The sequence below is a fragment of the Melopsittacus undulatus genome, chromosome 7 (genome assembly GCF_012275295.1).
Source record: "Melopsittacus undulatus isolate bMelUnd1 chromosome 7, bMelUnd1.mat.Z, whole genome shotgun sequence".
In the NCBI taxonomy this organism is placed as follows: domain Eukaryota; kingdom Metazoa; phylum Chordata; class Aves; order Psittaciformes; family Psittaculidae; genus Melopsittacus; species Melopsittacus undulatus.
The window spans coordinates 65,607,849-65,622,623 of NC_047533.1; the positions used below are offsets into that span (position 1 = coordinate 65,607,849).

The 14,775-nt window shown below is 41.2% G+C and overlaps 1 protein-coding gene across 1 annotated transcript in view; it reads left to right on the plus strand.

Moving 5' to 3' along the window:
- The first annotated feature begins 591 nt into the window (after positions 1-591).
- SLC7A11 (solute carrier family 7 member 11) overlaps positions 592-14,775 on the plus strand; it is a 59,926-nt gene continuing 45,742 nt past the window's right edge. Inside the window, exons 1-3 of the mRNA XM_005144424.3 lie at positions 592-1,623; positions 3,057-3,183; positions 7,184-7,299. Coding sequence (XP_005144481.1) covers positions 1,347-1,623; positions 3,057-3,183; positions 7,184-7,299 — 520 coding nt within the window. The 5' untranslated portion in view covers positions 592-1,346. The remainder of the gene's footprint in view (positions 1,624-3,056; positions 3,184-7,183; positions 7,300-14,775) is intronic.

Sequence of the window (14,775 nt, forward strand, 5' to 3'; positions counted from 1 at the left end):
TTCCCCCCACCTCAATCCTAGGTCCTAATTAAGGAGTAAGAGCAGTAACTGCAGTAATAATTTCTCTTTGCACTGATCTAATCTGAAGTCACGAGCAGCTGCAGTATTTATGCTACGAAGGATTTTTCCCCTTTGGCATATATTGCACAGGCTGTCCCTTTATTCAGTTACAAGTGCTTGAAGGCTATTGATTTTTACTCTGTTTTATGAGAATGCTCCTTTTTAATTCCTCAGGTTTGAATTTGATTGATCAAGTCATGCAATAAAAGTATTTATGCATCTGATTACCTGTTTATCTGGTCAGAGAAGAACTAGGTATAATACAAACCCTACTTTCTGATTCCTGAGCTGCTGAAGATCCTGGGCTCTGGGGTATTCTCCTCCTCCTCCTGCCAGATCACACTCATGAGGTGGCTGTAAACACGAATGATATTTCTTAAGGGGAAGTGTTGTAGCGGCATTGCTTAATGACATCCTAGAAACGCACAGCATGTGTGAAAATTACTGTACCACGGAAATAACCCCGGGTGTTCATTAGGCTGATTTGGGTGTGTTGCTAGGCAACTCGGGGCAACAAGGGGGATTTTATGTATTCCTTTGGTAGGTACAGGTCCCTGTAGAGATTTCCAGGTAAGAAGCAGAGCTGTGGGAGAAGCTGATCAGTTAAGCCCTGCAAACTCAACTTTCGTTAAGAGGAGTTTTTCAAGGAAGAACCTGGATTAGACCCAGAGATGACGTACCCTGTTTGATTTCTTTTCTCCTTGCACTCTGACCAGCTTTGTGTTTAGGCAGGCTTTTGTTTCTGGCTCCGAGTGTGTCTCGGGGTGTTAAGGGTGATGTGCTTAGCTTGATTGGCTCGGCTTGCTTGGGAGTGCTTTGTTCTTCCCACCACCCTCAGGTCAGTTGTGCAACATGCCCCTACTGCTCAGGAAACAAAAAAAAAGGAGAAAGGAAAAAAAAAGAAAGAAATGCTGAGTAATGCCAGAGGTTTCTCAAATGGCTGATGCAAACCTGGAGAATTTGCATCATCATTCAGCTGGAGTAACTTGGTATGACAAGAGCTTAAATACAAGTCCATGCGGAAGCTGAGCTGGTTCCCAATGATAGGGCAGTACCAGCTCGCAGTGTGAAAGTGCAGGTGTTCCTGAGCAGTGCTCTGATTGCAGTAAAGGCTCAAATACACTTCAGGAGCTCTCTACCTGTGTGTAGGAGCAGCTGGAAAGATAAGAGAGGGCAGAGGAAGAGACCAAGTGGTTGGCTACACAGAGGGGGAAAAAAAAGTCTTGAGTTTCTGCCGAAAACTTTTTTCCCTGTGCTTGCCGTCGGTGTGCTGGTGGCACTGTAGCATGTATAGGAAAGCTGCTGTAACCACGGTCTCTAATGGAAGCTACTTTCAGGGGCAAGCTAATGGCAGGTTGCCCTCTATGGACAGCGAACAGCCAGCCCAGGAGGGAAAAGTTGTGCTGAAGAAGAAAGTGACACTTTTGAGAGGGATATCCATCATAATTGGCACTATCATTGGAGCTGGCATCTTCATCTCTCCCAAAGGCATCCTAAAGAACACGGGCAGCGTGGGCATGTCCTTGACTGTCTGGACAGTGTGTGGTATCCTCTCGCTCTTCGGTAAGTCCCTTAAAAGTTTCTAATTAGTCCAGAGGGGGGGTTGGTGGATTATTGCTATTATTTGTCTGATTTTGTCATTGGATGTCAAGGAACGGACTGGAACTTAAGGACCAATAGGGCTACAGAAGGTTTTTTGCTGTGTGATAGGTTGTGTGGAGGGCGCAGAGGTACGCAACCACTGTCCCACTAGTGCCTGGTCAGTCAAGTTGGAAGCATAAATTCTTGTTCCTTAGGGTCCCCAAAGGAACAGGAAAAGTAAATGTCCAGTTTATGCCATGCATCATGCTGTATGTATAGTGGGTTTTTTTTCTGGATGGAAAAGGTAGTTTACAATTTGCCTGTAAGGCCCCCAGCAGCTGGGGATGGGGGTCACTCCACTCAAACACCAGGTGAATGTTTAGCCATCTAAATCTAGTTCCCTGAAGGCTAGAGCAAGGTCTGAGAGGAAAAATCCCCTCTGGACCTAAGCTGTATAGGCATAAAAAGGAACACGATAGTAGTAACACTAATAAACCCCTCTTGCCAGTCTTTACTTAGTTCCTTCCTCATGATGTAGCTTTGAAAGACTGAGCTGCAAAAAACAGCATGATGGAAACAGGTTTGTAATGCAAGTTTTTTTGCTGACCTGCTTACCGTGACAGGCCAACAATTATCGTATTTTACTAATTTTGTGTACTTTTGAAGAGTGTTAAATTCTGAAGAATGCCAGTTTATTTGTTCTGTACACAAAGCCTCCATTCAGAGTGGCAAACCGTACCTTGGCCTCAGTGGGACAGAGGGGTCCGCTGACCTACTTAATGAGCTAATCTCAAAGAGGCTGAAGAACTAGCAGGAATATCTGCTTTATCTAAAACAGAAATGACTTGTTTTCTGGCAGGAGGTAAAGAGGGCAAAGACTGGCTAACATCTGTCTGCTCAATAGCTGGAACATGCAAATGCCACCCTGCGTAAATTCGCTCTGAGCTTAAAAGAAACATGGGCTGTTTGTAAGCTGAGCCCACCTGAATCAGATGGACTGAGTTTAGGACCTGTTTTGGTCACATGTTAAATGTACTGGTACAATGTGCAACGTAACCTGTTGATCATCATTTGATAAGGCTTTCACTTAGAGGTGGCTGGGTGGGGAGTTGGGGTAGCTGGCATGACACAGCATTTTGTTGTCCCTCTTCATGAGATATGAATGAGTAATGAAATGTGTTGATAGCAAACACTTTCTCCAGTGGCTTTTCACCTAAGTGTAACCACATACATGTACAGTTTGGTTAACTGCAAGCCTACCTGAATGAATTAAAACTTACCTAATTGCTTGAAAAAAGTTATTAAACTATATCTAAAGTAGTTGTGATACCACAGCAGCTCTGTTGTTTTGCTTATACAAGTTTTGAAAGGTATTTCTGGATATCTCTTGTGATGCTAAAGTTTAATACTCACAGGTGCCCTCTGCTATGCTGAATTAGGAACATGTATTAAGAAATCTGGTGGTCACTACACCTACATCCTGGAGGCCTTTGGCCCCTTGCCTGCTTTTGTGAGAGTCTGGGTTGAGTTACTCATCATTCGGTAAGTTTATTGTGGTTTTTCTGTGTTCTTTTTCTGACAGCAACACATTTCTCAGTCATAAAGAAAAACCTCCACTATGTGGTGGGCAAAACAAGTCAAATATACCTTGATCAATGAGCTGCTTTATTTTAGTATGGTTATTTCAGATAACACAACAACACTATTTTGCTTGTCAGCATTGAAGCAGTCAAGGAGACATATGTACATGTATGGGGGAGAAAAAAATGATGGAAAGAAAACTGCCTGCCACACAAATTCAGCTACTTGCATTAATTTTTCTAAGCTTACTGTATCCATTAATGTCAAAAATAATGTCAATATCTGTGTCTATGTATCATATAGTGGAAGAGGGAAGTCACCTTTATATTTTCTCAGTCTTGCCACTTTGGTCTGTGGACACAGGAATAACTCCTGATGAAGCTATTGCCCAGTAGTTTTCAGATTTGGGTGCCATGTGTTCTTCATATGTCAGTTCAGGTCCCCATCTTCTGGTTTTGTGGGATGTTAGAAAGCTTAAATCCTGATGACTATGAAAAGCTCTAAATGGCCAAATAAAGCAGTGCTAATTCTTTACATATCTAGAATGCCCAAAGTATTGTTTTGGTATGAAAGCCTGTGACTGCTGCAGCTCTTGACACTGTATAGGTGAATTACAATATGAAGATGCCAAATCATGTCAAATATATTTTTGTAATTTAAATGGATCTTTGCAGAAAACTCAAATGTGGCCCTTTGAATTATTTTCCTTTTTTATGGTGTCACTGAGGCTGGAGGGCTTGTTACAGGTAGAACAGGGGCAACTCACTTATAAAATAACTTTGGGAGTGCTCCAGCCCTGCCTCAGGCTAGTTAGCACTCCTTTCCCCTCTCTTCCGCAATCAGCAAATTAGTCACAAAAGTGCACACCTCATTTCAAATCACAACTATGTTTACATAATATCAACAAGTTCTAGCATAGACTGGGGTTTAAAAGCACTGACAGTGCTGAGTCATTATGAATCTAAGGATCTTTATCTTGTTTTCAGAGGAAGTAATCTTGTATGTCAGACGGTCTCTTACATCCTCAACCCCCATAAGTAAACTTTACATTTACTCTGTAACTTCCATCAAATGTGATGAAAGAGCAGATGCCTTAACCCTATTAACTCTTGGACAAAAGAAAAACCAGACAGGAAGCATATCTATTTTTAAACTGTGAGAATCACAGTGCTGAAATCATGGCTATGTCATTACCCATCCCAGGATCAACAAAAGAGTCTGAAATATCTCCCTCTTAACCTGCACCTTTCTAGGCAGGCAGGCCTTATGAACATAGGCACAAACACCAATGAGAAACCAGGCTTCATAAGTTCCTCTCCTTGCAAAATTATTGCTTTTTTACATATGACAGTGTCCCAGGAATGTCACAAAAACACTCTTAGTCACCATGATCTGCCCCACACCCAGTAAATAATCATCTTGCATGGGAAGGAACATCAGTGAATTCTTTAATCATCAAATGTGAGAGGCAGCAAGCGAGGTGTACTTGTTAAAACTTGTGATGATCAGAGCAGCTCTGCTGGTGCTCTGTGTAGGGTTTTACATCTGACTCCTGCATTGGTAAACTAATTGGCTGCTGCTATCAAAGAAGTTAAGGACTAATATGTATCTAGGGTTTTCTTTCAGTGGATGAAGTTGCAGACACTTCTCAGTTAAGCCATTTTTGACTCTGAAAGATCACAGGGTTATCACACCCACAGGCTGGCAAAGAAGCCACAACCAAACTCAGCATATCCTGCTCTCAAATATCTTTTCAGCCACTATTTTACAGTCTAGGGCACACTTAAACTCTGCCCATGTGCTGATTAAACTGTGCAAGAATTACCTGCGGTTTAGATGTACCTTACACTGTGTTGCTCCTCATCCAGCACAAGTAGGAACTTCTTTTTTCCCCAGAAGTCAGGTTGCAGGTATATTACATGCCTAAAAAAGAAAAAGGAGGCTGGTTTTCAAACAAGTGAGTAAGACTATGTGAATGCATTGGCTGTAGTGATTAACTATACTCGTTGCTACATACAGGTTGGGTAGAGCAAGCTACCAAGCGACTGACTCACCTGTGGTATGTGCGGGGGCACTATACCTGCTCCTTAGCTGGTGTTTTTTGTGCTCCTTGCCCTACAAAGAAACGAGCTGTTGCCCTTCCTGTCCACTCCTGAACACACAGTAGTTAGGGGGCTGCTAGCCTGTCCTTAGGATTGTGAACAAAAGGAAAATGTCCCATTCCTTCAACTTCCACCTCCACTGGCTAACTAAGCTGCCAGCAACATCTCCCCCCAAACATGTGAATGTGAGACACAGCTATGAGAAGTACAATTTAAGAGCTATGTTTTTAAAAGCATAGTGGTGTGGATAACAGCATCTGCCTCTTTAAAAAGGTGTGTCTTAAAATGAGAGGGAAAAATCCAATTTCTGGAAAAAGGAGCAGGGACTGAGGGGAAAAAAGCCTGGGAAAGCTCCAAAGATCTGAACTTTCATCTGATCTAGGACACTTCAAACTACTTTTGGCAGCCTGAAGTGTTGAAAAGCTGGAAGGAAGCCTGGTGATCTTATGTAAATTAGAAATATTGCACCCAGGTAAAGTCATAAAATGTCTGTGTAAATCCAACACAGAGGGCATTTGGTCCCTGAACAAAGGCAAACACTGCAAAGCCAGCTGCTGGCCAGTGAGAGGAATAGTCCTCATGCGTGGGGGATGCACAAACCACAGCCCTGATTTGTCCACACAGAAACTTTCAGAGGAAGAAACTTCTGGTTTTTGCCACTCTGCAGTTTGATTCAATGCAATGTGTGACATTTTGGTTGAGTCATAACACTAAGAAAGTCGGTTCTGTTTCAATGGTAAATCTCTTCTGTGGAAAATTCCTTTATTGTCTGATGGAGACTAATAACTTCTCTGCAGAATTTTTACATTGTTCCATAGCATATTTAGCAACTATATTTCTATTCAAATTCCGTAAGATGAGGCATTACTTTATTAAATGCTCTGGATCTTCTTTTCCACAATAAATTTGCATGAACTCTTGTTTAACACAAAAATCTTTTAAGACAGAGTCATATTCCCTTTTTGCCCTTATTGTGTGTATGTGACGAAGCACAGAAGCCACCAGCTGTTGTGAGAAGGGTGAAAGTGTCCTCCCATACCAAACGTGAGCAGGTCACTGGAACTGTTGTATGCAGACAATGTCTGATGTGAGACATGGGGTAATTTGTTGTTAATATGTGCCAGTGCCAAAGCTTCTGGCAGACATTTAGCTCATCTCAAAGGGAAAGGCTGTGTGAACATTGTGTATTTCAAATTTGTAAAGGTGACAGCTGCATGCCTTCACATTTCTCCCTTTCATGGTAGGTGCTTTCTGTGCTTCAAGGAACTTTGATTTCACTTGCAGTGCTAGGAAGTTGTCAGTCAATAAAAGAAACAAATGCTGTTTGCATTTTTGGAAATACCATTTTCATTCCTTTGTTGCATGGTCTCAGATTTTAATAACAGCTTTGAGTAGGTTTGAGATACTTATTTCAATATAGCAGAATTCTCAGCTTGATTGGAATTAATTTGCTTGTGTCTGAGGGGTGGTGAGATATAACTGGCCACTAAGATTCACTCCTCAATGACTTTTACTTGGAGTTTTGCCCATGTAATCTAATTCTGGCCATGTTCACTTTGAATAAGTGAATGAAGATTTTTATTGATACCTTTCTTTTCTGTTTACGGCTGCTTTACAACATGGAATTTGCAAGAATAATTCTGGTAAGAAGTGCTGCTGTCAAGATCAGAACAGCTGAGCAAAACTAAACTGCTTATGGTTCCCTGATACATTCAGAGATCACAGTACGTGACAGCAGGTTACAAGCACCCACCAATATTAAGTATGATTCACAGTTCTGTGATAATAAAGCATGATCCCATAAGGATATTATCTATTGCAGATTAACTTTGTGATTTTTCTTGTTGTTTTTACTCTAGCCCTGCTGCCACAGCAGTGATATCATTGGCCTTTGGACGTTACATTTTGGAACCTTTCTTTATGCAGTGTGAAATCCCAGAACTTGCAATTAAACTTATTACAGCTGTTGGCATCAGTAAGTATCTAATTTTAGGTTTAAGGGAAGGGTAAAAATGATATAAAGTGAGGGAGGGGGAAGTAATTGCACACTGAACAGTTATTTACAGGAGGATTGTGCTTCCAGTGTCAAGGGCATTGGTGTGACATTTTGCCTGGGTATGTGTGTTAGTGAACATACACAGTAGTAAAGAGAATAGCAGCCTTTATTAACGGCAAGCCAAATCTATTGCCAAGGCTGATCCTGTTGCCCCTTGAATTAATGGCAGAACCCTCATTACTTTTGCGTAAGCAATTACGGTCCCTAAGAGATGGTGAGCCAGTGCCAGAGATATGGAAGAATGACTGCCTGATTTTAAGTGCTTTGCTCTACCTCTGTTTTAGGAGGCAATAGAGTGCCAAGTGTGATGCCATGAAGAAATGTAGTTCCGAGTGGTGCACAGGCAACAGGAGCTCATCAACCCTAGTGCCACTCTGTCCTTCATAGCAATACAATTTATTGGGGTGCTTGCAATTTGGGAAGCAGAAACACAACTGATGACTTTGGGAGAAAGGTGTGAAGCTTGGTGGAAATGCATATCTGTTACCAGCAGCTCTTCTTACTCTTGCTGACTTTGAAATTAGTGTGAAAAGGACCTTGTAGGGCTACAGACAATCAGTAATTGCCAGTGGAAGGATGCAGGCTACCCCGAGACCAGGAACTTTACGGTATACCTGGGCTGGTGTGGGTATGAAACAAGAAAGCTCAAATCATGATGCAAATGGGACTCTGGAGCACTTTGCCTTTAGCACTAGAGGCTTTTTTTCGTGTTCTGTCTGGTCCCTGGCTGTGATGTTCCTTGCACAAGTATGCACACAGTCGTATTCAGCTGTGTTGGGAGAAGAGTGCTGAGTTGACCTGAGTAATTAGTAAGGGATCGTTCCATTCAATTTGGTCAGTGCACATCTCAGAAACAAAAGGACCGGAAAAAGGAATTAAGACACACAAGATGATCAAAGGCACACAGGAGACTCCTTCAGTTTTCCACAATAATAGTTTCAGATGCCTTTTTCTTTCTTTGGGGTGGGGAGTTCAATTGACATTGAAATTTCCAGCCTCCAGGTTACGGTGGGTTTTTTGTAGGCACTCTCTTAAGAAGAGTTCCCTTCTGCCCAGAGTGTTAAAAAAATCATTATGTGACCATATTTCTTTCTAACTTAATTATGCACAAACTATAGGTTTCATAGGAATAATTGAATTAAGGGCTTAAATTTTGAGGTCAATGACTTTTTATAGCTACATCTGTCTAAAATATTTCAGTGCAAGATAAGGGTGAAACAGATGTTCAGCAACTTCAAGATCACTGAGACAGAAGGAATGTTAAGTGAGGACCCCATCAAAGCATTTTGTTAAGTGCATGTGATTCGAGCACAATAAGTGAACAATTCAAAATAGGTTTTTATTGCTTTTAATTTAATTGAAAATCCGTGTGATAAGCCAGGGCATTGCAAAGTAATTAAACATAGAAGTAGCACTGGGGGGTGGGGGGGCTGGCCAGGGTGGGGCTGTAGAGGAGTTGTACTGAAATAATTAGAGCATAAAGGGAGAGAGGAGTTCACAGTACAGCGCTTCTATGGTGAGCGCAGGTCTGTATAGCACAGGTAGGGTGAGCTGCCATGACACTGAAAGAAGGGATTCTTGTATAAAGTTTGTAGTGATGAATGGGACAGCGCTGAGGAAGAGAGTGGCATGTCAGAGACTTGATTGTTATTATTTGCTGTATACTCTACAGTGGACTTTCGTTCAGGACAGTTTTTGATTATATGCTACACTCATAGGGTTACTCTCATAGGGTAAGAATTAGTTGCTGTGGTGATAATCGTAGAACCATAGAATAGTTAGGGTTGGAAAGGGCCTCAAGATCATCTAGTTCCAACCCCCCCGCCATGGGCAGGGACACCTCACACTAAACCATGTCACCCAAGGCTTCATCCAACCTGACCTTGAACACTGCCAGGGATGGAGGATTCACAACTTCCCTGGGCAACCCATTCCAGTGCTTCACCACCCTTACACTGAAGAACTTCCTTTAATTAAGGTGGTGTTGAGCTGAGTAGACACATTGGAGCCCTGAATAATCCAATTTAATGGTGCTAAAGGTAGTCTTTGCTTCCACTGAAAAGTGCAAGTTAATCAGGAAGTGAACTGCCTTTTGTCTTCTTATCCTCTCTTTGTCTCTTTTCCTTCTTGTTCCTCATGACAGAGTGCTCATTGCATATCTGTCTTTATTGCATGAGGGAAAGGTAGTGGGAAGCAACATTAAACTCTGCCCTTGGCTGAGACTTTGTTCTGTAGTTTTTACCTTGTCATTTCTGACCATACTAGAAAGTGCAGGAAGAGATTCTGAAAAATATACAGGTGATCTCCTGCCCCCCAACACAACCAGTGTATCTAAAAGGTTTCTGAGAGATCTTTGTCTAACCTGGTCTTAAAACTTCCAGTGCAGGAGCTTCTAAAGCCTCATCTAATATTGTGGCTTGATTTTTTTCTGTCCTTATCATAAGGCATCTTTCCCCCTGCCCTTCCTTTTCTCCAACTTAATCCTATTACTAAAAGGTTACCCAAGATAGATACAACCAAAATTATGATGGAGAATGGCAAATACTGTTGCTCCTCTGCAAGCTGCAAACAAGTACTTCTCATAGAGGGGCTACAACTTGTTCTGATCCCCACCACTCCACCTCAGTGTCTTTGTGGTGCAAAAGGAACAGTGGTGCTGCAGAGAAGATGTAGATCAGATGAGACCTAAAATGGACCTTTTGGAGAGGGTAACCTTTAAAAACCCCCTCATTCTTGGTTTTGTATTTATAGGGAAAAAAGTATACACTGGGCACAAAATTCCCCTCAAAATCATTTCTGTTCTGAGCAATTTTGAACAATCCTTATTCTGTTCCACAGTATGATGCTTGCTTTTCTTTTTTTTTTTTTTTTTTAATATAATTATTAAACCAACCAACCAAAAAGTCCAGGAATTTCAGGGGCTTGGTAGAGAAAAGGATGCTTGTGTGGAGGTTCTCTGCAGATACGCCAGCTTTCTGAATCTCTGAAGCAAAGGCTGCCTGTTCTTTTCAACCTTAGAAATTGCTTTTATTCACTTGGTATTTCTCAAGTGTACCCCTGCAAGGAGAAAAACCTAGGCAAACGCTGGATATGAGTATCTTGGTCAGTACTGGAGAGAAGAACAAACAGCTCAAAGACATCTAATTACTATAATTTTTATGAAAATAAGTGGCCAGGTAGAAGAGAGAGAACCTGGATGCGCCCCAGCATAAGGAAGGACAGCTGAAGAAAATACAAGCAGGAGGAGAGGCCTTTTAAATGCCAGCTTTGCTTGAGTTGGACACAACAGCCCCAGAACACAAGGCGGAAGGGATAATGTTCACATTTGTTCTGATGCTGGAGATGGTCTGTTTAGAAGAAGAGATAAAATTCATTTTTCTATCTATGTGAAAGCTGGTAGACTGCATATTTATTGTTTCTTCCAATGAAGAAACATCCTATCATGATTGCAAAGCATGGTGACCGACAGTGCAAAACCTCCCTATTCATATATTGCTTTATCTATACCTTCAGTTCTTCTGCTAATGGTAAACTTAAATACATTGGTAACAGGAAGGGGTAAGTTATACTGTGCAAAGTTATTGAACTGTACTATCAATATATACCCTGAAGAGATAAGCAATCTTAACTATTATAATCTTTATATCAGAAAGCAGATAAACAGGTTTCAGCTATTAAAAACTGAGACAACTTGCACATGCTTTTAAAGTTTTAACACTCATTCATGTGTATTTTGGGCATTTTACACTACAATAATATAAAATACACCCCCCTTTTTCTGGAGGTCTGCCAAACCCCCTCAAATATAAGGTTGTTAAAAACTATGGCTGTTAGAGGCAGTGTTATGCTTGAAAACAAAGTTCAGCTGTACACATCTATCAGTGCCTGCTAGCAAATACTCCATCCCAAAGCTTTATTGGCATGAATTTGGTGTGTATGTGAGTCTATAGTTAGTTGCTTTTTTTTTCCCCATCATGGCCAATGTTGCTCTCTACTGCTGACAGTTTTCAGACAAGCAGTTCAAATTAAGACATCTCTTGGCTTGCAGGGATAGCACAAGCAGCTCTGGTGGGTGCTTTTGTGCCTCCTGTGACTGTTTTAATTGACACATTAGGATCTGCAAATTGAGGGTATTTTCTTTTTTTTTTTGCTATGTGTGAATGTCTTGACCCTAAAAGCCTGACTAGTGAGGGGAGGGCAGTTACTCTGGTTTCCTGCTGAGGCAATGGTACATATAGTCTTGAAAAGTAGGCCAGAATGTCATGCCTACTGTTAGTTCTCCCATTAGATTTCGTTATCCAGCTATAGCTGTGGCTGTGTGAAAGAAAGGGATTTCGAAAAGCAATATGTATCTTATTACCACTGTGTTTGGCTGCTCATGAACCCCATTTTATTTTCCCTCCCTATTCTGATTGGTCAGGATTCATTTTCTGCTTTTAGTTAGGTGTTTAGTTTAAGGTACTTTTCTATGCTCCCTGTAGTGGATAAAGAGGGGAAGAGACGCTTCCTGAAGACAACCCACCTCATCTGAAATGGGTGTCTGAAAGAAGTGTTATTAATCCTCTGGAGGTAACTGTATCCTCATTGGAGATGCAGTCATGCTAGATGCCTGACTTCTAGTTAGCAAAATTAGACATGAGTCCTCCTTTCGCTGTCCTTTTGTCTGGGGAGTTGCTGCTTCCTTCTGATCTTTGATGTGATTCTGTATCAGAGTGTCTGCAATCAGTTTCTTGAAGTATCTCCATAATGCCCTATTCATAGAAGTGATGTGCTCAATAATCATAGAAACACAGAATAGTTAGGGCTGGAAAGGACCTCAAGATCATCTAGTTCCAATCCCCCTGCCATGGGCAGGGACAACTCACACTAAACCATATCACCCAAGGCTTCATCTAACCTGGCCTTGAACACTGCCAGGGATGGAGCATTCACAACCTCCCTGGGCAACCCGTTCTTGCACCTCACCACCCTAACAGTAAAGAATTTCTTCCTTATATCCAGTCTAAACCTTTCCTGTTTAAGTTTCAGCCCCGTTACCCCTTCCCAAGATACAGTTTCCCTCTTGAATCCTGGCACAGCTGTCATTCTCTTTTCCTGGTCTTTAGCAGCTTTCTTCATGACTCTTCTGTTTCCTTTTGCTATCCAGTTGCTATTACAACCAGTATGGTGCTGATACATGATAACAGTATAAGCCCTATATCTCTGTATGTCTGTTATGCGCATACAACTGCTAAGACTAAATAAGTAGGCTGTAAATTCCTGTAGCCTATGAAGTCCAATAAAATGATATTCCCCAAAATACCAAATCAGTCTAAACCCTGCAACCTGAATTGCTATATTTGTGTAATTGTCCAACACTGCAAAGGGCTTACTCTTACAGAGGACCATCAAAACTAAGGGCATGTGCACTGGACTGTGCAGGTGTATGGTTCCTTCAGCTTCCCAATTAAATGAAGGTTCTTGCAGTGCCCATCTTGCATTCACTATTTCATTAGAAAGCCTCAGATGAAACATTTGGCTGGCTTGAGCTCACGGTTGGGAATGGAGAAGTTTTAACACTGCTTGTGATCAGACTGCCTTCATGAAAATACCAGCCTGCATTTTATTTTCAAGCTAGTGTAGGTCTCCAACAGATCAGGGGCTGTGATCTGTGGGTGGCTGGCCAGCAAGGAAGGTTCTGAGTTTCTGTGTGAGTTGACCTTAGTTTTTATACTAGTTTTCTATGCAGTGACATTCTTGTATGTGTATCAGAAAGGTGAAGCAGATGCATTAGAAAACCTTGAGGGGGGGGCTCTCAGCAGGGAGGTTGCTCATGCTACCTATTCTGACCTGTGTAATTTAACAGACAGCTACAGTCAGCTTGAATGCTGAATAAGCTAGATGTCAATATCTGATACTTTATTACACTTAAAACTCTTCCTTGATATCTTCTTGTAGCCTGGTTTCTGACTGGGCTTCGTCTTCTGTGAAAGAAAGGTATGATATCCTGAACTTTCTAGGAAATTTGAAATGAGCCAGTGCTTGTTTATGGCATTGGATTGTCTTTATACGTCCTTCATAAATAAACACTGTTGGTCTAATGAATATTTTGAATACATTTTGCTTAAATAGCAATTGTTAACCTTCCTGGTAACCAGGCCCTGAGAAAAAAGGAGGACCCTCAATCAGTGCTAATATTCAGCAGCAACCAAAAAAGATCTTTTGGCATTTAAAAGTGAAGGTATGTCAGAGACATCAAAGTATCAGGCCCCTGGGTTTTTCTTTTTCCTGGCAAGTATAGGAATACATGGAAGTAATAAAGCAAAAAATAAGTATTTGGATCTCAAGTGGAACTTTGCAGAAGTTTAAGTGACTACTTTGTGACTTAAATAAGAATGCCTCAGTTCCAAAATATGGTGAAATACAGAACTGAAAAAGCATTTTGACCTTTAAGATAATTTTTGGTGAAAAATTCGCATTAAGTGATGCTGCAAATATATGTTGACTTTTGTAAATTGTACATTTGAGAGTGAGGCCATCTCCTCCCAGATAAAAATTCCAGGAAACACTGTTATATTTTTCCTGGAATTTTTATTTGATTAATAATATCTAAAAAGTACATTGCAATACAGATTACTTGGAATTTTCTTCTTTTTCCGTTAAGCTTTTGTTTAAACTGAGAAGTTTTTATGATATGTATGTTTTGGCTTTGCTGGTGAACATAATCTGTATAAAAGACTTGGGATAAATCAGTACGGTTTGCTGCCAGAAAGTTTGTACTATGCCAGATTTACAATGCCAGCTTGTACAAACTAACTCCCAGACTCTGGCAGGAGATAGCAATTTGTGTTTTTATGTGCCCCAGGATGTGTTGATATGGCTGATGATATAGGTGAATTAGTGCTCTTGAAAGAGTTTGAAGTATGGGAGGACTCTGGTGAGGAGCTAATTCATTAGCTCCATATGATGGCAAGAAAGAGGAGATAAGTCAGCAGGCTTGTTTGACTATGTTCTCCTTTCCCAGCAGCAGACGGGGAGCAGGACTTTTTATCTAGTGAAATGACTCATATTTTCCATTCTTTAGTCACTTTTAGAAAACCCATAATGTAAACTCCTTTATTGATTATGTTTTTCCAGGGTAATAGTTTAAATAAGCTAGAATAACTGGCACTCAAATGGTAAGACTTACAGTCCTTCTGTCAGTCAGTGCTGTAGTGAAGGCCAGAAGATGCCCTCCCTGACCCAGAAGGAGATGTGAGCCAAGCAGACAGGATGTAAAAGTCCTTATCACTTACCTCTCTACATGTTGCAGACCTGGGCTTTGTTTCCAAACGTTAAAACTCTCTATTTCTTCACCAATTACCAGCAAGGATGGGCATGCTACTTGCACTCTTGCCTTCCTGTATATCTGGTGGT